The 22,850-nt window shown below is 31.9% G+C and overlaps 1 protein-coding gene across 1 annotated transcript in view; it reads left to right on the top strand.

Moving 5' to 3' along the window:
* The window catches only part of CSMD1 (CUB and Sushi multiple domains 1), a 2,716,069-nt gene that overhangs the window by 2,573,700 nt on the left and 119,519 nt on the right, over positions 1 to 22,850 (top strand). Inside the window, exons 51-52 of the mRNA XM_051975995.1 lie at positions 4,826 to 5,020; positions 12,463 to 12,636. Coding sequence (XP_051831955.1) covers positions 4,826 to 5,020; positions 12,463 to 12,636 — 369 coding nt within the window. The remainder of the gene's footprint in view (positions 1 to 4,825; positions 5,021 to 12,462; positions 12,637 to 22,850) is intronic.

The following is a 22,850-nucleotide window of genomic DNA, read 5'->3' on the forward strand; positions in this document are numbered from 1 at the left end:
CTGCCTTCTCCTCCCCTCTTCTTTCTCCCCCCAGAAAGCCTAGAATGCCTGGAATACTCTTCCTTCTTATTTTAACTTCCTGCTTTTATGACTTCTTTCAAAATTGCTTCAAATCCTACCTTCTATAAGAGGTGTTTCTTTTTCAAGGGAGGAAACAGAAACAAACAAAATAATAAGTTGTGAAGCTTTTTTGCCTGGTATGTTGAACTGAAAATTAAGAAATTTCCTAAACACATTTTCAATTAAAAATGGAATTTAAAAAATGAAATACAAAGTACTAGTATCTAACATTTATGTAGCACTTTAAAGTGTGCAGAGAACTTTACGAATATCTCATTTTTGTCTTCACATTTCCATTTTATAGATGAGAAAACTAAGAAAGGGATTAAGTGATTTGCTTGGATTAAATGGCTAGTAAGTATTGAACTTGGGTCTTCCTGATATCAATTCCAGTATTCTAGTCTCCATGCCACCTAGCTGCCACTCCTTCAATTACTTTTTTTCTAGACTTGATTAAACTTCTAATCTGACACAACTCAGGGAAGCAAGCCTGAACTTTGACGCCTAAGGATTACAAAGGATTGAACACAGAATAATGAGACAGATTCAACATTAAAAAATCAGCCCAGGAAAGTTCAGAGCAGCTCACACCAAGAAACCAAAAGTCGATTAAAAAAAAAAATAATTCCTCCCAAGGCTATCTACCAAGAGTAAAAGGATTGAAATCTTAGATTTATGAAGTGTTGAATTGCTGGTTAAAAAGTCCAGTTTTGTCAGAAGTTTGCTGAGATTGACAGTATCATTCTAAGAATTCCATGGAAAATGAAAAATTCGTTGCCTTTTAAGGTTCCTCTCAATTACAAATCTGTGTTCCTATCATCCCATGCTCTTCCTGTCTAAAAATCATTCAATAGTTCAAGGAGCTGAGATGCAAATTGCCATCAAACTACAACTTGAGAAGATGATCTTTGAGACTGGGATGGCCAGTTTCAAACAACTCATTACCCTGCATCTCATCTGGTGATAGATTTCTCTAAATTTAGTTAGTCTGGCTCTTAGATGCATACATAAATATATACACATACATATGCATGTAGATAGATAAAAAGAACTATATAGTATTACAAATATATACTTAAAGCATTTCAGTTTAATAAGACCTGAGAGAACTTTCCTCCATTGTCATGGCCTTCAAAGATCAGTAAGATCAACTTAATAATATAGTGGCAATCAAATAGTTGTTTTTTTTTTTTTTTTTGTCCCCAAAGTTTCAATTATACATGCTAGAGAGAAGCCAGAAAATTGCCTGATCTCTCCCCAGTTTCCCGAAGAAACAACATTAAACCAAAGCTCCAAATACGTATTGGAATAACATATCCCACAACTTTAAAATAACATAGGGGACTTAAGGAAAGGTCTGTCTAACTTGAGTGGAAGGGTGACCCAGAGCAATGTTGTGCAGGGAATGTAGTGGGAGGCTCTTAACCATGACAAAGATAAGCCTTTCGATATTGGATCAGCCATTCAGTGGCTCAAAAGATTAGCTGTGAGACCTCCAGTGTAGAAGGCAAATTGCAGGCCCCAGAATCTCTCTACAACAGGGTAAGCCAGTCCAGAGAAGTGGGATACCTGCCAGTACTCCCTGCCCCAGTATGGTAAGCCAATGAGAGAACTCTTGTTCCCCTGCAAAAGAAGATTGGGACAATGTCATCTAAGATTAGAGCTCAACTTTAAAAAAAAAAATGAGCCAAAAAGAAAAAAAAAACACCTCTGATCATAGAAAGTGACTAATGGCAACAAGGGATGTTAAAACATGTACTCAAAAGAGGACTAAAATTCCCTGAACTCAGATAGAAGCAAACTATTTTCTTGTTTTTGTTGTTTGCTTTTTCTTTCTTGTGGTTTTTTCCCTTTTGTTTTGACTTTTCTTTCACAACAAGACTGATATGGAATATTTTACAATTATTGTTTATGTATAATCTTGTTTTGTTTTGTTGTTTTGGGGAGGGGTAATAAGAGATGGAGGGAGAAGAAATTTTGGAACTCAAAAAATGTTACAAAAATAAATTTTGAAAACTATTTTTACATGCAATTGGAAAAATATTAAAAAGATTCAATTATAAAGAACATAACTTTAAAAGAATTAACATATACTATGTACATACATGGGTTCAGTTTTTCACTTTATACTAAGACTTTATGTTTCATCAATAAGGTTAGAACAAAATAGCTTTTTTGCAAAAAAAAAAACACTTAGCTGGTTAACATTTAATAATAACAACACAATTATATCATTATACTCTATGATCATAAACTTGTTCTTGCTATAACCTGCAAATGTACTATCTCCATGATTGAGAATTCTGAAATCCCCCATAGTCTATTGGATTTTCACCTCTCCTGTTGCCTTCACTTGCATTTTTCATCTATAGTATGACCTTGCATTCTTTGATATCTCAGTTCTCTTTGAGGCCATTACTCCTCTAGTAGCTACTCTTTCCTCTTCTCCCCATTATATGTGCTTGGTAAACCAATTCAGCTCTATAATGCCTTCATCAAACATCCCATGACTCCCCCTACTACCACTATAACTCTTTAATCAACTCATTAACCCACTTTCCACAGTGGCTCTTCAAATCACTTCATCCCTCATCAAATGTCCATGTTTGCTTCTCCTCCTCTTCCTTTTCCTCCTACTCTTTTAGCTGAGAACCTTGCCTCATATTTTATGATAACATTGAGGCTACTTACTATGAACTCCATTCTCCCTTCTTCCTTATCTCCTATTATTATGATGCTTTCTATGTTTTTCTTCTAATTCATCACTCTCTTACATGATGAAGTAGGTTTACACTGTACTTATTCAAATTATCCCATTCCATCCTGTCTTCTCAAACATACTGACCCCTCTTCCATCCTTATTCTTTCATTCCTTTACAGTCTCCTGGCTCATTTCCTATGGTCTACAAACATGTCTATGTTTCCTATTTCCTGAAAAAAGCTTCCATTATCCTTCTATCTCTGTTATTATCCTATATGGGCTCTGCCTTTTGAGGCTGTACTCCTCAGAAAAGCTATCTATAATAGATTCTTCCACTTTCTCTTTTTTTATTCTCTTAACCCTTTATAGTCTGGATCCTCCAAAACTTCTCAGAAAGGCTACCCTGATATCTTTCCTGTTATTGTGGTGGGAAATACCATTCTTCCAATCGCTTTAGCTTGCAACTTAGGTGTCATCCTAGATTCCTTGTTATCTCTTATTCCTTATGTTTATGCTATGTTGTCAGGACCTGCTAGATTCACTTTTGCAAAATCTCTTGACTATGCCTTCTTTCCTCCTTGAATTCCATCACTACTCTAGTACAGATTCACATCTCACACCTTGATTACTTCAATGACCTACTTGTGGGTCTGCCTGCTTTAAGATTCTTTCCACTCCAATACCTCCTTCATTCATTAAAGTGATTTTTCTACAATGCAGGCTTGATAATGTCTCTCTTCTCTACTCAGTAAACTCCAATTGCTTCCTATTACATCCAGGAGCAAAGAGAAGATCCTCAATTTGGCATTCAGATACCTTTATAACGCATCCCACTCCCTCACCATTCCAATTTTCTTATACCTTACTTCACATTATATGCTCTTTTATACAGTAACTAGCCTCTGGTCTGTTCCACACACAAAAACTCCATCTTTGGGCTTGGGGTATTTTCTCTGACTATTCCTCATGCTTGGAACATTCTCCCTCCTCTACTCTGACTGTTGATATCTGTGACTTTTTAAAGTCCCAACTAAAATTGCACCTTGTACAGGAAACCTTCCATAATTTCAGAGTCTTCCCTCTGTTAATTATTTCCTATTTATCCTTTATATGGTTTGCTTTTTATATATTTGTATGCATGTTATGTTTCATATCATGTTGCAAGGGCTGTCGTTTGCCTTTTCTTGTATGTCCAGAATTTTCATGGTGTCTGGCAAATAGTAATTAAAAAAATTCTCATTGATGGATTGATTGATTGACTGTGGGAAACTAAAACTAACAATATGAGATTTCTTTTGATTTTTAATACATTTGTTTCTTGAGGTTCATTTATTCAATTTATTTCAACTTAATTAACTTCAATAAATATACATATTTGTGCTCTTCTAGGTGCCATGCTAGTATATATAAGATGACTCCAGAACTTAGCCTTCAAGAAAGATGAGACTCCTGACAGGCAGAGATATTAAAAAAATATGATGAGAAGGGGTGGGGCAGATTATTCCAAAGGCAAAAAGTTTAGGTTGACAGATGGCATATCAAATTCAAGAAATAACTGATTAGAACAACAAATTTGTGAAAGGTAGTGACATGGGATTAGGCAAAAAAAAATATTTTTTGAATTAAATTGTATCTATCAGTAAAAATTTGTTGAACATCATGTACAGGTCAGAAGTACCACTCAACATAAAAAGCATTCAGGCTAGGAAACTTGAATTATGTTCTAAGTCTAGAACTGGATAATCATGTGACCCCTCTTTGCACTTCAGTGTACTCATCTATAAAATGAGAGCATTGGATAAAATTTATTCTTGGCTTTTTATGGTTTAGAAATTTTGTCTAAACATTTAGTGTAAACATTTGTCTGCTGTCTTACATATATTTAAATTTAATGACAAATCTGGTAAAATCTAAAATGGCATGTATTTGTTAAAATGATTTCTAGTATTTTCCATTTTATGGAGTAGGAATTCACAAAATTGAAATCATGGTTCATTTTTCCCTAAAATTATTTCTTCGGAAAAAGTACCAATACTCAAATTTTCTTCTTTCCTTCCTTTTTAGCGGTGATTTGCCCTAGTATTGAGACCCAACTTTCAGAACATGTCATTTGGAGATTGGTTTCTGGATCAGTAAATGAGTATGGAGCGCAAGTTGTGCTGAGTTGCAGTCCTGGTTTTTATTTAGATGGTCAAAGACTCATACAGTGCCAAGCTAATGGAACATGGAGCATAGGAGATGAAAGGCCAGGTTGTAAGGGTAAGTAACAAATTAACAATCCTTGGTAATATATATTTTAGGGTTCCTTACTGAAAGCAAATATGTGCTTATTTTAAAGATAGTCGATTACCTTACCTTCTTATTACTATAAATGGAAAAAGAAATGAATCCTTTTCATATCATTACTCAAATTCATTCACAATATTACTTATATTGCTTTGTCTTTAGATATTAAGAGAATGTATACATGTACTATTTTAATGATAGTTTTGTCAGATTAGACTACAGATTAATTTAATGATTTTTTTCTTCATTAATAAGCATTTTCAAAATCTCAAAGAATACAATAGATTAATACAACAATCAAAAGTTTTCAATAAGCCATCAAATTAGTATATAATTCACACATATCTAACAATCATATTGTTAATAAGGGCATTCACTGATTCATTTAGAACAAATTATAATTTAGGTAGATATTTATTCAGAAAGTATTATGATCTCTGATAACAAATTATTGAAAAGGAAGATTATATTCTTGCATGCAAAGATAGAAGCATAGCCAATGGCTGTCTCAAAAATAATAGCGTAAACTATGATTTGTTGATACACATATATTATGAAAATATCATAAAATTTTTCACAATCCTCTATAAAAACAACAGCCAGACTGTTACCAGCCATACTTCAAAATATCATTGGAATTTTGCAAAGTAGAAAGTCAAAGGTTTAGAATTGTTGATTCTTAAAGCTCTGGTATGTATCTACGAATATGTGCTAGTGTGTGAAGATGGACAGAGGAGAAAAGGAGGGGTAAACTTCTTAAGTGTTAAATGTAGATATTTGCCTAATAGAGTTATAAGAGAACATCAGAAGTAAAATAATTTCCTTTTTTTTTCACCTTATGTGTAATATTCTTCTCTAAAATGTAATATTCTCTGTTGAGGTTTCCTTGCGGTCTCTGGAGGTAGCCTTAATTTCCGCTCAGTAATCACCCCAAATACAGCCAGGTATTAAAATCAAATCCTTTATTGTCTCTTTCCAAGTCTTGTCTCCTTTCCTGTGGCCCAGTTAGCTTTCTTAGAGGCCTTCTGTAGTCTTGGTTCCAAGAGCCTGAGTTCCTGCTTGCCTTCTCTGGTTTCTGAATCTCCCTAACTGAATCCTGGCTGAGGCTCCAAGAGCTTCTAGTGTGCTTATCTTTTTGGCCCTGAAAGCTTCTTGCTTATATGCTGTACACTGAGTACAAACCAATCATTATTTTGCTAGGAAACCATTATTTGTTGTAGGATTAAATCAATTATATTGAATTTAGAGAAGTATTAATCACCATGCTAAACTAAATAACCATTGTCTCTTCAATTCTACTTAGTACTTTGTTTCAAGTTCTGGCCCATAACATCTCCTTGTAGGATTAAATCAATCATACTGAACAATGCTAAATTAGATAACTATTGTCTCTATCAATTCCATTGACTTAGTATCTTGTAAGAAAACTTTTTTTCAAGTTCAGAGTTCTGGCCCATAACACTTATGCTCTTTTCCTCATGCAGAAACTTTGATTTTATAAGGCTTAGTTCTACTCAAGAAAATCCTATTCTTTGTTAAAGAGGAAGCCAGTATTCCTTATACCCTGTACTGGTTTTTCCTAATGCCACTCCCTCATGCCAGAACTTTAAGTTTAGAACTAAATTAGAAACTAATTGGGACCAAGAGGGACCTTTGGTATGAATATAATTTATACTAATAAAATAAGGGGGACGGCAGCAAGTGCAATGGGGAGAACACCAGTCCTAGAATCTGGAAATCATGAATTTGAATCTAGCATCAGATTTTTGCTAGCTATGTGACCCTGTGCAAATCATTTAACTACATCTCTTTCAGTTTTACCTATAAAATGAGCTAGAAAAGAAAATGACAAAACACTCCAGTATCTTTGCCAAGACAACTACAAAGTAAAGCACAAAGGGTCAGATATGACTGAAATGATTAAACAACAAATATCATAAGATGCTGCATTTTAAGGGATGTTTTGTGATGATGAGTATACACTAAGACAGAATCATATATATTCATGTATATATCCTCAGGCTCCTAAATGACTTCCTGTGTCAATTGCAATGATGATACCAAGCCAAACAGTTCACAGAGTTATGCTTTATAAGGATTATTTTTTTAATAGCTTAAAAGGTTGACATTAAAATGTTTTAATAGCTTAAAATGTTACACTGAGGAGTTAAGTAATTTGCTTAAAAGTCACTCAAGCTTACAAGCAAGTTGTCATCCTCAACTCCTCACTATTTCCTCACCTTTCTAATTATTGGTTAAATCCTTTTATTTCTGCTTTTTGTATATCTCATCCTCTCTTCTAATACTTTCACTGTGCTAGTACAGACCTTCATCATCTCATGTCTATTCTATTACATGAGTCCTATTTGATCTCCCTGCCTCAAATCTCTTCCCAGTGGAAGTTATTTTCCAAATAGCTGTCACTTCCCTATAACAATGTTCTGAAGAGCACTGATTAAATCCTGTTCTTGTAACTTAATAGAGCATTCTATTTAATAGGGTATCTAAGTTTATATTCTTCTTAAAGAGGGCCATTACCTAGGCAAGCCCTATGCCAAATTGTTCAGTAATAAAAGTTGATCTTCAGGGCAGCTAAGTGGTGCAGTGAATAGAACACCAGCCCTGAAGTCAGGAGGACCTGAGTTCAAATCTGGATCAGATTTGCTATGTGACCTTGGGAGAGTCACTTAACCTCAATTGCTTCAGAAAAAAAAAAAAGTTGATCTTTGATGTTCTTCTCTCCTCTTTCTACACTTCCTGAACTCCTTGCTTTCCTCTAATTTTATTTCTTCTTTCTCTTCTCTTCTTAATCTCTTTTTTCATCTCTTTTCCACACCCTCTATGTCTCTCTCTCTCTCTCTCTCTCTCTCTCTCTCTCTCTCTCTCTCTCTCTCGACAAATATGTAACCTTTTCTCCTTGAATAGTTTCCTCCTCCTAATTTCTTTGGTAACTGTACTGTATAGAAGTCAATGGTGCCACAATTCTTTCAGTAACCCCATTTCAAAGTTTTGGAATCATCCTTAACTTTTCATTCTCTTTCACCTTGTACCTCACTTGTGCAGTGAGTTGTCATGTACTTTTAATTCTACCTCCATGGAATCTATAATATCTATCCCATGCTATCTGATTATACTATCACTAACCTATTGTTTCTTATTGTCTCTCACAATGCAATAACCTTCTATTTCTTCTTATTTTTCCAGTATCTCCCCATTCCAATCCAATCTCTACATAAATATCACATAAGTGTTGTTGTCATTCTCCTACTACATAAAATCAGGTTGCTCTTTAATTCCTCTAGAAAAAAAAACAAAAATAAAAACAAAATGATATAAACTTTGTAATTTTGTGGTAGCCAGCTGGTGCAGTAGAGAGAGCACTGGGCTTGGAATTAGGAAGACTCATCTTTATAGCTTCAAATCTGGCCTCAGACAATTCCTGGCTATGTGACCTAGAGTCATGTCCCTTCATCCTGTTTGCCCCATTTCCTTCATCTATAAAATGAGATGGAGAAGAAAATGGCAAATCACTCCAGCATCTTTGCCAAGAAAATCCCAAAATGGGGTCATGAAGAGTTGCATGCAGCAGAAACAACCAAACTACAAAAATTGTCATTTTGCATTCAATTTGTTTTAGAACATATTTCTAACTGATTTCCCCAAGTTTTCAGTTTCTTTCAATTTTCCTTATGATTATATATGACTGCTTTTCATCTCCTCTGTATTAAGGCAAAGTAGATTATTTTTTTCCCTCTCACACCCAACTGGAATTTTAAAAAAAGAAAAATTCTTACAATAAATATTCACAGTTAAATAAAATGAAATCCCTCACTGGCTACATACAAAAAATATGTTTCATTCCTCATTCTAAATCTTTCACTTCTCTCTAATGGATAATATGTTTCATCATTAGTTCTCTGGAATCATGAATACCAAGACATAATCTTGATGGATTCAGTTTCCTCATCTGTAAAATACTAGTTTTGGAACAAATGTCCTTAAAGGGCCTTTCTAAGCCTTTATTTATGATAGTATAATATTATACACAGATATGATCTATGGCAGTATAAATCTCTATTTTAGCCTAAAATAATACCAAGCTTCCTGTTTGAATTTCTAACTTTAAAGTACTAAGAGAGAATGTGAGTTACAGTATGATTTCAAAAAATAGGAAAAAAAAATCTTAAATGTTGTAAAATTCAGAAAAATAAGAAATAAGTGTACATAATCTTCTTCCTCCATATAATATTATAATTCCATGTTATAAGCAAATCAGAAGTTACTACAGTTAATAAAATTAGATTCTTCCTGGAGAAAATAAGGAAAAAAAATTAGTGAAAACCTAGAAAGGAAATATTAACAGAAAGATAATGGGCAGCTATCTACAGACAGAAATTATGAATGAATGTTGAATTCATTTTGATTAGGAAGAAAGCAAATCAGTTTAATTTCAAAAATTTAGAAGAAAGAGAAAATAGATTCTTGTTTCATTGTTAATACAGTTATTATTCTTGTATGGAATAAACTCTTTAATATCATTGAATAAAAATTTGTTAAATAACTTTCCATTCATCAAAATCATCATCATCCTCATCTTCAGCAGCACCATAATCACTATCATTGCTATATAAATTTTTATCATGATCAATTATCATCAAATGCTTGATGCCTATTGAGATGTACTTTGATTTGGTGCTCAAAAATTAAAGTGAAATGGTTAATGAATGTTTGCAGACAGTTAAGTAATGCAAAATTCCCAGATTTATTTTACTTAGTAGGAAATGTGCAAATGGCTGCATTTCATATAACATTCATAGAAACATAATTGAGGATTTATATTTTACAGTGGACCTCAAACCTATATAATTGCATATTGAATATTATGTGCAGCTAATTAAAATATTTATAAGAAAAATGACAAAGAAAGTTGTTTTGGTTTTTTTGTCCCTCTTTTACCATTATTCTGTCTCTGGATACTCCCCAAACATGCTAAATTCTTGATTTTAGATCTTTATCTTTTCCATATTATTTTAGTTGTATAAAATCATGGAATTACTTAATTTGTATCAAATCATAATCTTACTATACCTTGAACATTTTATTTCTCTTTGCCAAATATTAAGAAAGATATGATAGACCTGGAAAGTTTCAGAGAAGATCACTTGCATTTTGATGCAAGTAGGAATAAAATGATAGAGGGACAGATTTTGTGGGTTTATCTATACTTAATACAAAGTTCAATAATTACTGCTATGATAAGTATGGCCAATTTCCTAGTCTGCGATGGTATCTATTTGACTAGCCAATGGTCTACTGACAAATTCCTATTCCTATTCTCTTCAAATTAGTTCACTTCCACCACAAAAGCAGAAGCTTATACTCTATAATCCTCCATGCAGCTAGGATGTGTTAAATGTTTGAGAACAGATTTGAACTCCTCCTGACATCAGGACTGGTGCCCTATCCACTATACCACTTAGCTGCTCCTCTAACAAGAGTTTAAGAGTAGTCTTTCCAATTAACTGAAACTTTGGAAATTTCTTTTGATCTTGTTTATAATAAGAATATCAAGATTGATACTATTTAGTTCTGTTAATACTATCTCTATTTGCTGGTCATAAGACAAGAATATTATATTTAGAGTACCACTGGTTTAGTTAAAGCTCATAAATTTTCCATTATCTTTGTAATTCTTAATATCCTCTGCTTCCTCTGCTATCACATACTACTATCACTTAAAAATAGTCCATATATGGTAGAAAAATGAAATTTTAAATAAATGTAAAAAAAAAAAAGAAAAAAGCAATACTTTCCACTGAATATAATAAAAATTGCATCCACTTTAGGGATGATAGACAAAAGACATAGACAGAAATAGAGGTCTGATAACAAATTACTACGTAACAAAGGAGTCAAGGAACATATCTTTGAAAAAGTTAATAGTGATGAGACAAAATAGCAAAATGGGGTGCATCTAAAGTAGTTGAAAATATATATGTACATAATGTAAATGATATTTGATTATATAAATAAATATTATATATTTATGCATATATTAATAAAATAGAAAAGATTAGCAAATTTCAAATTAGTAATTTCAAAATATAAAAAACAACAACAAATCTATAAAAAATAAAAAGTAGGAGAATTTTAGAAGTAAAGGAATATTTGTGTTTTGTATATGTGTAATTGATATTTTTTTATTTCTACTTAACTTAAAAATAACAAATTCCATTGAATGCTGAGAAAGATTTCTGCTATATCTTTTTCCTTCTTTAGAAGAGAAACATTTGTATTGGAATGTACTAAAGCTAGAATATAAGAACTTAAAAATGTTATATCTGTTCTTTCTTGACACACAGTGTAATCAGTGTTTGTGTTTGTAAAACAGCAAAATATAGCAGCTCAGGTTTATCTAGTCTTAAGGTTCTAAAACGAAAAGGAATCTGTCAAAATTTAGAATGAATTAAATACTAATTCATATAGTTGTCAGTAAATTTGTGAACCACAATATAAAAATTAACTTCTCTTAAATTAAACAAAAAATTAATGGTAGAAAGCATTCTAGATTAGGAATCAAGCCACCTCGGTGCTTTTCCCCTCATTCCCCTCATTCAGTTCATCTATAAAGTAGGAATAATACATGTTCTGTCTACCTCTCAGGCAAAACATTGTGGATTATGGATTCAAATTATATAACTGTTATAAGAATTATTTTGTTACTTGTAATATGTGATACAAAAAAAGGAAAGCTATAAATGTATATATGTAGATACATTCAAAAAAGTGTAGGTAATCATATGGGTTATTAATAATCCAATAAGCATTAGTCAAATATTTACTCAAGAATGTGAAAACACAATTTACTGGGAACTGAAAATTCAAAAAAAAAAGTCCTTGCCTTTTACACATTCACATTTTTTCTTGAAGGAAATAACAGATTACACAGATAAATACAGAATATGCAAGGTATCTATACAGTGTGTCCCAAAAGTCTTACTGTAGTTTTTAGACACCTTAATAGCTTGAAAATACATGAAGGTTTTGAGTATAAACAAACATTTGTTTAAAAATATATGTATTTTTGTGATTTGTACCAAGACATTAGCAGGTAGGAAATTATAATAGTTATTGAGTAAATCCAGAAATATAAGAGAATATATTGCTTACTGTTTGATGTAGGCATATGTCAGTTTATACAGATAAACCTTGCTCTCCTATAAAGTATAATTACTCATCTTTCATTCTGAATGTTAAAACTGGATGTGCCACTGACCTAACAAAATATGATACTCATTTGGATTTGGAATTTGAATTGGAATAACAAATAAATTATGAAATTTGATTAATTTAAATATAGAAATATTATGAAGATGATCATATATCCATATAAGGTATTTTTTATCTTTCTTTAGTTATCTCATGTGGAGGTTTGTCTTATCCACCAAATGGTAATAAGATTGGAACATTGACCATATATGGAGCAACAGCCATATTTACTTGCAATACAGGATACACTCTTGTTGGTTCACATGTCAGAGAATGCTTAGCAAATGGACTTTGGAGTGGTACAGAAACTCGATGTCTAGGTAAGTAAATTCAAGGGTTTCTGTTTTATGTTCTTTATATTAAATTTAGAAGATCATGACCAAATTGGGAATATTACTCATTAACCCCCCATTTGAAAAAATCACCTCTCACAATAACCTAGATGCTTTCTATATTTCTTATGCCCCAATTGACAATATCATTTCACCTTTGAGTTGCTAAATAAATTGTTATTTGAGCAGTAAATGAAGATCAAATGAAGGTCAAATCATGGTCTAAGTGATATATAGGACCATTTCCCCCCAGAGTATTGAAACAATTTACTAGAAATTTCATTATGATAGTAACACATACCTTCACTTATTTTCTTTTCATGTTTTGCCTACCATTCTCCCATCTTTTCTCTATTTCTAATATTTTGGAAAAAATGGACAATCAATTCATCAAATTAAAAAAAGAAAAAAATATAGATATATAGAGTTGGATGGGAAATTAAATGTTCCCTCCCCCATATTCTTAATTTTACAGATGTCAAAACTGTCCTATAGTGGGCAAATAAGTTGATCAAATTTACACTTCTATAATGTAATAAATATAGCACTGACACAGAGGTCTTCTAATTTTGGATCTAGGCATTAGTTTGACTAAAGGATCTTCCAGTCTGAGATTTGTAATAGAGACTCCTTAGGTTTCTATGCCACTCATGTGAGTATTATAGTAATAGAAACCATTTGTGGCTTTCTCAATTAATATGGGTTAAGAAGTGGCAGAACCAATATTTGATCTCTGATCCTCTCACTACAAATTCAGAAAGTATTGTTGGTTGTTTCCCACTATGTAAAAGAGTACACAGCTTGAAATTACTGTTCTACAGTTAAAAATCTGAATTCCCTATAATTAGAATCCTAGACCTTGTTTTGAAATTATTTGTACTGTTTCAAAATTTGATAATAATATTAGCTCATATCCATTTTCTCTTTAATCTGTAGTCTTCAAGTGTCATTGATATATGTGGGACATCTTGCCTGAAAAATAATTTTAATTAAACTTTTAATTTTTATAGTATTTGAGTTAAAATTGAATTTGTAATACTATAGTGACCCACAGGATGATGAATCTGTTTTTCAATATCATATCACTAAGACATTGCCATGTCAAAAATGGCAAGTGGAATAGTTTTGAGTAATTTTATTCCAAGAATATATTTTTCTATTCTTCTTATGGAAATATAGGAGTTTTTAATTGATATGTCAAAGGTCTCTCCTTAGTGATCTAAAAAAAAACAACTTTTAATAATCACAAAATATAAGGGAAATAAAGAAACAAGCATGAGGCCTTCTTGTGGCAAAAGGATATTTGCTTCTATATAACCCTTGCAATATTATGTTCAATGTAAAATATAGTTTGATAGCTAAAGTACTCCTAGCAAGTTCATATAACACCTTGTTATGAATGTCTTTAAAAATCTTATCATGGTATGTTTCATTTATCACTGCCAGTGTCCTATTTTCCTGTTATACTGGGATTCTATTTGCTTTCAAATTATCTACAGAATCAGCATAGAAAGGTGGCTATAGTGCTGGACTTGGAGCTAAAACTCCTAGATTTAAGTTCTAATTCTATTCCTTATTAGCTGTAGAAGAATGGGCAAATTATTTATTCTCCATGAACCTTATTTTTTTTTCTATAAAATCAGATTGTAAAATAGTGCTTATAGTACCTGTTTAATAAAACTATTGTAGGGAAAACTTTTGTAATCTTAAAAGTACTATAATAATGTGAGTGATTTACTATCATAAATTAACCTTCCCCTAGCACAGAGCAGATTTCTAAATAATGATTATTGAGTGAGTAAATTTCTTGGAAATGCATTGTTGATATCATTTAAAAGAATATGTACACAAGAGAACTACAGTGATTTTTCCCCATGTCCACATATGAATCTTTCCACATTGATAAACAGGCCCAGATATCATTTATTTATTCATTCAACACATATTATTTGGGTTCCTGCTGTACATAAAGCATGGCAATAGGGACATCCTTATGTCTGCATAAGACAGTTTATTGATTTTCAGCATTTTTATTGACTGACTCTTATGCTTGGAATTCTTTCCTTTCTCATCTCCATCTTGTGGTTTCCCTGGCTTCCTTCAAATCTCACTTAATCCTATCTCCTAAAAGAAATGTTTATTGATGACCTTATTTCTGAAGCTATCCCTTTGTTATTTCCAGGTTGGTTTGTTTGTTTCTTTTATTTTTGTGTTCAGTCATTTCAGTCATGTCCAGCTCTTTGTGCCCTCATTTGGGGTTTTCTTGACAGATACTGGAGGGGTTTGCCATTTCCTTTCCTTTTTTCTTTTATTTTAATTAAGTAATTAAATTTTAATACACATTGCTTTATGAATCATGTTGGGAAAGAAAAATCAGAACAAAAGGGAAAAAGATGGGAGAGAAAAAAAAACAGAAAAGAGAAGTAAACATATTTTGTATTAATTTTCTTTCAGTCTCCATATATTTTTTTCTGGATGCAGATGACTTTTTCTATACAAATTCTGTTGGGATTGCCTTAGATCATTGAACTACTGAGAAGAACCAAGTCTTTCATAGTTGATCATTGCACATTCTTGTGTTATTGTGTACAATGTATTCCTAGTTCTGATTGTTTCACAGAATCAGTACATGTAAATCTTTCCAGACCTTTCTACAATTGGCTTGTTCATCATTTTTTTTTAAATAGAACAGTAATATTCCATTACACTCATATTACATACCTTATTTAGCCATTCCTAAACTGATAGGCATCTACTCATTTTCCAATTCTTTGCTACCACAAAAAGAGCTGTTACAGATATTTTTGTATGTGTGGATCCTTTTCCCTACTTTGATTTCCTTGGGAAAAAAGTCCAGTAGTGGCATTGTTGGGTCAAAGGGAACGACAGTTTTATGGCCCTTTGGGCATAGTTTCAGATTGCTCTCCAAAATGGTTGAATCATTTCACAACTCCACTAACAATGCATTAGGGCCAAGTTAGCCAATCTGAGGTGTGAGGTGATATTATCTTAAAGTTGTTTTAATTTACATTTCTCTAATCAATAGTGATTTAGAGCATTTTTTCTTTGTGATTATAGATGACTTTAATTTCTTCATCTGAACATTGTCTGTTCATATCCTTTGACTATTTATCAATTGGGGAATGACTTGTATTCTTATAAATTTGACACAGTTTTTTATATATTTTAGAAATGAGACCTTTATCAGAAACACTAGCTATAAAGATTTTTCCCCAACTTTGTACTGCTCTTTTTATTTTGTTTCTTTTGGTTTTGTTTGTGCAAATCTTTTTTAACTTCATGTTACCAGAATTGTCCATTTTGTTTTTTATAATGTTCTCTAGTTCTTTGGTTATAAATTCCTCCTTTCTCCAAAAATCCAATAGGTGAATTGTCCTTTCCTCTCCTAATTTGCTTATGATATAATCCTTTATGTGTGAATCATATACCTATTTTTGACCTTTTTTTTTTTTTTTTTTTTTTTTTTTTGCTGTGGTGTGTGATATGTAAGTATATGTTGTGTCCAACCTAGCTCTCTGGAGGACCTTGGTACCAGCCAGAGTCCTTGGTGTTATAAGAGGAGTGAAAAGGCAGGACTCGGGTCCTGCTAACATGTCAAACAAGTCAAACATGGAGTCCGATTATTCCAAATTCTCTCTGCCTTACATACCCTAATATCCTTATATAATTATAGCAACATTGTGCATATGGGATAACATAAACAACTTGCTGTTATATGTAGATGGCTCTTTAGCACTTGGTATCACTCTGCTTTAATTACAACACAGGTTATCACCACCCCCTGACTTCTCAGGAAGGCCAGAGTGCTTAGGAGAGATGGGTAGCTGAACCAGATATTGTCAGCAGATTCCTTCTGAGCTGAAGGGTCTTATACCTCACCCAGAGTTCCCCCACTATCTGAAGCCCTCTATGGATCTGTGCCAAGTTTCTGACATATTATTTTCTAATTTGGGGGAGTTTACTAAATATTAGGTTACTATAGGCTTTAATTATCGTGTCATGATCTAATCTATTTCACTAGCACAACACTATTTCTTAGGTTTTGATAACTGCTCTTTTATAATATAGTTTCAGATTTGTTATTGCTAAGCCACCAACCTTTGTATTTTTTCATTAATTTCCTTGATATTCTTGACCTTTTGTTGTTCCAGATGAATTTTGTTATTATTTTTTCTAGTTTTATATATATATTTGTAATTTGGGATGACATTGAACAAGTAGACCAATTTAGGCAGTTTGTAATTTTTATTATACTAGCTCAGCCTATCCTTGAGCAATTGATATTTTTCCCAATTGTTTAGGTCTGACTTTATTTGTGTAAGAAGTGTTTATGTAGTTCTTAGGTTTGTCTTGGCAGGTAGACCCCCAACTATTTCAGTTTGTCGGTAGTGATTTTAAAGGGAATTTTTCTTTCTATTTCTGATGAGCTGATGAGCTTTGTCAGTAATATATAGAAAGGCTGATAATATGTTTTATTTATGGGTTTATTTTTTTTATCTTGCAAATTTGCTAAGCTGTGAACTGTTTCCAGAACATTTTAGAAAGATTTGTTAGGATTTTCTAAGTATATCATCATATTATCTGCAAAGTGATACTTTTATTTCCTCATTGCCTATTCTAATTCTTTTAATTTATTTTTTCTTTTCTTAGTGCTAAAGCCAACATTTCAAGCACAATGTTGAATAATAGGGTTGATAATGGAGTTTCCTTGTTTCATTCCTGATCCTACTGGGAATTTATCCAGTTTCCCTTCACTACCAACAATGCTTGCTATTGGTTTTAGAAAGATGTTACTTATTTATTCTAAGGAAAGCTCCCTTTATCCCTTTGCTCTCTAGTATTTTTAATAGAAATAGGTACTACATCTTGTCAATAATTTCTTCTGCATCTATTGAAACTATAATAGGGTTTGTGTTTTGTTTTTTATTGTCATGGTCAATTATGGTAATAAATTTCCTGATGTTGAACAATCTGTGCAGTATATTATCATGTTGATAAATTTCTCTAATTTCTTTGCTACTATTTTATTTAAATTTTATTGCATTTTTATTCAATTGTATTATATCAGCATTCATTAGGGAGATTGGCCTTTAATTTTCTTTCTCTGCTTTGGCTCTTCCTGGTTTAGGTGTTAGTACCATATTTGTGTCATAGAAGAAAATTGACAAGATTCCTTCTTTACCTATTTTTCCAAATAGTTTATATAGTATTGGAATTAATTGTTTTTTAAATGTTTGGTAGAATTCACTTGCAAATCTGTTACCAATTAGTTGGTTAATCTGGACAACATATATTTTTGTAAATATTCATCCTTTTTGGTTACATTTTCAGATTTGCTGCCATTTGGGCAAAATAGTTCCTTATTATTGCTTTAATTTCTGTTTCTTTGGTGGTAATTTTTTCAATTTTGATTTTTTTTCTTTCCTTTTTTAAATCAAATAAACAAAAGGTTTAGCTATTTTTTAAATAAAACCTTAGTTTCATATATATATATATATATATATATATATAGATACAGATATAGATATAATTTTAGTTTTATTTGTTAGTTCAATAGTTTTCTTAGTTTAAATTTTATTAATCTCACATTTGAGATTTAATTTGGGGTTTCTAATTTGTTCTTTTTCTAGCTTTTTTAGTTGCTTGCACAGTTCATTAACCTTTTCTTTCTCTATTTTATTCATGTAGCTATTTAGAGATGTAAAATTTTCCCTAAGAACTTCTTTGATTGCATCTCATATGTTTTGGTATGTTGTCTCATTGTCATTTTCTTGTATGAAATGATGGATTGTTTCTTTGGTTTGTTATTTGATCCATTCATTCTTTAGAGTTAGCTTTTTAAAATTTTCATTGGTTTTTAGTCTATCTTTCCTGACTTTTATTGAATATAACTTTATTGCATCATTGTCTGAAAAAGAAGCATTTACTATTTCTGCCTTTCTGTATTTGAACGTATGGTTTTTATGCCCTATTACATGTTCAATATTTTTATAGCTGCCATGTGCTGTTGAGAAAAAGATGTATTTCTTTCTATCCCTTTTCAGTTTTCTCCAGCAATTTATCATATCTGGTTTTTGTAGTATTCTATTAAACTCCCTAGTTTCTTTCTTGTTTATTTTGTGGTTAGATTTGTGTGATTCTTAAAGGGAAAGATTGAGTTCCCTCACTAGTATAGTTTTGCTTTCTATTTCTTCCTGTAACAGGCTTAAAATCTTTAAGAACTTACTTGCTCTACCACTTCGTGCATACACATTTAGTATTGTTACTACTTCATTATTTATAGTACCCTTTATCAGTATGTAATTTCCTTCCTGATGTCTTATTTAGAACTAGTTTTATTTTTGCTTTATCTGAGGTAAGTATTGTTACCCCAGCTTTTAAAATTTCAGCTGAAGCATAATAAATTCTGTTTTAGCCTTTTATGTTTACTTTACATGTGCCTGTGTCAAATATGTTTCTTGTAAACAGCATATTGTAGGATTCTGTTTTTGAATCTACTCTATTTGCTTCTGTTTTATGAGAGAGTTCATCTTATTTACATTAACAGTTATGATTACCAGCTTTTTATTTCCCTTTTTGCTAATTTCTCTCCTGTATATTCTTTTGTTCTCTTTTCCCGCCCTGTTATTAGTATGTTTTTTTTTTCTTTTGATCCATCCCATGCACTACCTTCTATCATACCCCCCGCTTCTTTTCCCAATTTTTCCCTAGTGTTTCTCTCTTCTCTTCTAACTCTTATCTTTTCTTTCCTCTTTCTAGTGCTACTTCTTTATAGAGTTAGATAAATACCCAACTGAATGATTAAATTATTCCCCTTATAGGCTAAACTGATGAAGTCAAGCTTTAGACAGTGGTCCTCTGCTTCCCTTTTTTCTTTCCAATGTAATAGGTCTTTTGTGCCTCTTCATAGGATCTGATTTGTCCCATTATACTTCTCCTTTCCTCTTCTTCCATTACAGAATTTTTCCCATTCCTTAATATCTTTTTCTCTGACATCATCCCACCTGAGTCCATTCACAACTACACTTTCTTTACATGTGATGTGCCCCTCTGTCTGCAACAATGACAGATACAGTTCTAAAGAATTACAGATATCATTTTCTCATCTAGGGATGTAAATATTTTAACCCTTAAATAACACAGATTTTTTTTCCTTTTTATCTTTCTATGCTTCTCTTGATTCTTATATTTGAAAACTAAATTTCCTATTTAGTTGTGATTTTTTCAATAGAAATGATTGAAAGTCTCTTATAAAATTGAAGATCCATTGAAAATGCTCAGTCTTTCTGGGTTGTTAATCCTTGGTTGTAACACTAGGTCCTTTCCTTTTGGCAATATTGAAGCTACCAAGTCTTAGGTTATCCTGACTTTTGCTCCTTGATATTTGAATTAGCTGTTTATGGTAAATTTTTTCCCCCTTGATATTGTAGTTCTGGAGTTTTGCAACAATGTTTTTTGGAGGTTTTCCTTGTGGGATCTCTTTCAGAGGGGATCAATGGATTTTTCAATGACTATTTCCCCCTCTGTTTCTAGATTATTGGGACAGTTTTCTTTGGTGATCTCTTGAAGAATGCTATCCAATTTCTTTTTTTGTTCATGGCCTTCAGGTAGATCCATAATTTTTAAATGATCTCTCCTGGATCTATTTTCCAGGTTGGCTGTTTTTCCAATGAGGATTTCACATTTTCTTCCGCCTTTTCCTTCTTTTTAGTTTGGTTGACTGATTCTTGATATCTCGTAAAATCATTAGCTTCCCTTTGCCCTGTTCTACTTTTTAATGTGTGATTTTCTTCAGTTATCTTTTGTATCGTTTTTCCCATTTGTTTTATTCTATTGTTTAAGTAGTTGTTTTCTTCAGTGGATTTTTTTTTTTTTTGCATTTGACCAATTGTATTTTTTAAGGAATTGTCTTCATTTTCCAAGCTGTTGACTCTCTCTTGCATATCTCTCACTTTTTTTCTTTCTAACTTCTCTTATTTGAATTTTAATTTCTTTTATAGCACTTCCAACAAGCCTCTTTGCGCTCAAGAACAATTCATATCTTTTTAAGAATAAAAAACAACTACCAACAATAACATTTAAGTAAATATTTTTCACATAAGTTCTGAACCCAGTATCATAAGTGAAAAATAGAGAGAAAATAAGGAAAAATTATTAATTTGTCTGAAAAAGATTCTAGGATTTACTTATTAGTTCATTTTCAATTAACATTATGCCATGGAAGTAACATAATACAAGTGCTATCTAGAAAAAGAACCATTTATAATTCTCTTGTATTTTACTATATTAGAACACAATTGGATCTTTGTCTTCAGCTTTGCACCTCATCTTTTGATATGTATATTCATTATTCGAATATGTTCAAAGGAATGCACCTGGGATACTGGGTCTTATGATTGTGCCATAGGAAAATCATAGCTTGGAATGTTCAATTTGAAGAACAGAAAACTTACAGAGAGGACATACTTTCAAATCCTGTCATATGGAAAGAGATTATGAGTATTCTATTTTACACCAGAGTAGTAGGTTGGAATAATGGGTAGGCATCATAAATTAGAAGGATTCAGATTTAGGTTCATTATAAGGAAAATTTGGCAAATCTTTCCACTTCACCACAACAGCCTTGCAGATTTTATTAGCAGTGTTAAATATAAGAGAATTTAAACTTTGGTTTGAATACAGTAACTTTAATCAACACAAGCCCTATATTTGCATAATCTGGTTGCCTGGGATTCTTGTTTTGCCCTACAGAAAAGGCTTTGCTGTTTATAACAAGTACTGTCAAGAAGGAAGTAGAGGTGTAGACCTAACTCATTCCTTCATGCAGGCTGATTTTTACTTTAAAAATATTAAAAACTTCTTTGAATGGTTTAGAAAACAAAAATCTCAAGTTACTGACAAATTTCTGGTAGCCTGATTATAAAATAGCTATGAAGATCTGAAACTCTTTAAAACTTGACTGGTAGAAAACAATAGTTGACACGTGCAAGGGAAACTTTTTTTTTTTTCAGTTGAATCAACTGTCCTCAATGCATGTACTTTTTGAATATTTTTCTTAATTGTAACTAAATAATCCTACTTTTGCTAACTATTGAATGACTTATAAATATCTCTTTTTGTTCCAATATTACAGGAAATTGTCTTGAATTAATCTTGGCCCAGAATACTGTCCATATACTAGCTAATGTCATTGCAAATTTCAAATAATATGAAAATATCAATTCAGTAAAATAATAATAAATATATACAACACCATATTCCAAAGTAAGCTAATTTATTTTTATGCATTAACACAGCCATGTGAATCTATATTTGAATTCCTACACAGAAATTACTCTACTTCCTGTGCATAATCTATGAGAATACATACACATACTACACATGTGTGTGAAATAACGTGTCCAAAAGTCTTATAGTAATGAAAGACTTAAGTTAGGATTCAATCTGATATTTTTTGACTCCAAATTCAGGATTCTTTATTATTGATTTGATGACTGTTTATTCCAATGATGCTTTCATTTATGTGCTACCATTTTTTTTTTGTTATTTCTTTGATAGAAGGAAGAATATAGTCATGAACCTTGCTTTAAAGATGGAATCATTTGGCTTTTGTTGTCACACTTTTGACAGCTAACATCAGCCTCTATAGCTGCTGAATGCTACAAGGTAGCAAAATTTTATTATGGCATTGTGAAAGAAATCAAGCTATTAAACATCAGTCTTTTCCTGAAATATTCTTAACTTTATCATTAAAAGAAAAAAGTAAGTTGCACACTCTATCAATTATATATATATATATATATATATAATCCACAGGTGCAAAAATGTTTGTAGCAGCTCTTTTTGTGGTAGCAAAGAATTGGAAAATGAGTAGATTCCCATCTACTGGGGAATGGTTGAACAAGTTGTGGTATATGGAGATAATAGAATATTATTTTTCTATGAAAAACGATGAACAAGCTGATTTTAGAGAGGCCTGGAAAGATTTACACAAACTGATGCTGAGCAAAACAAACAGAACCAGGAGCACATGTACACAATTTGTTCACACATTGCCATACACAATAATGGCAAGAATGTGAGATGATCAACTATGAAAGATTTGGTTCTTGTCAATGGTTCAATGATCCAAAGCAATCCCAAGAGACTTTGGACAGAAAATGCCATCTGCATTTAGGAAA

Source organism: Antechinus flavipes, chromosome 2 (genome assembly GCF_016432865.1).
Source record: "Antechinus flavipes isolate AdamAnt ecotype Samford, QLD, Australia chromosome 2, AdamAnt_v2, whole genome shotgun sequence".
In the NCBI taxonomy this organism is placed as follows: Eukaryota; Metazoa; Chordata; class Mammalia; order Dasyuromorphia; family Dasyuridae; genus Antechinus; species Antechinus flavipes.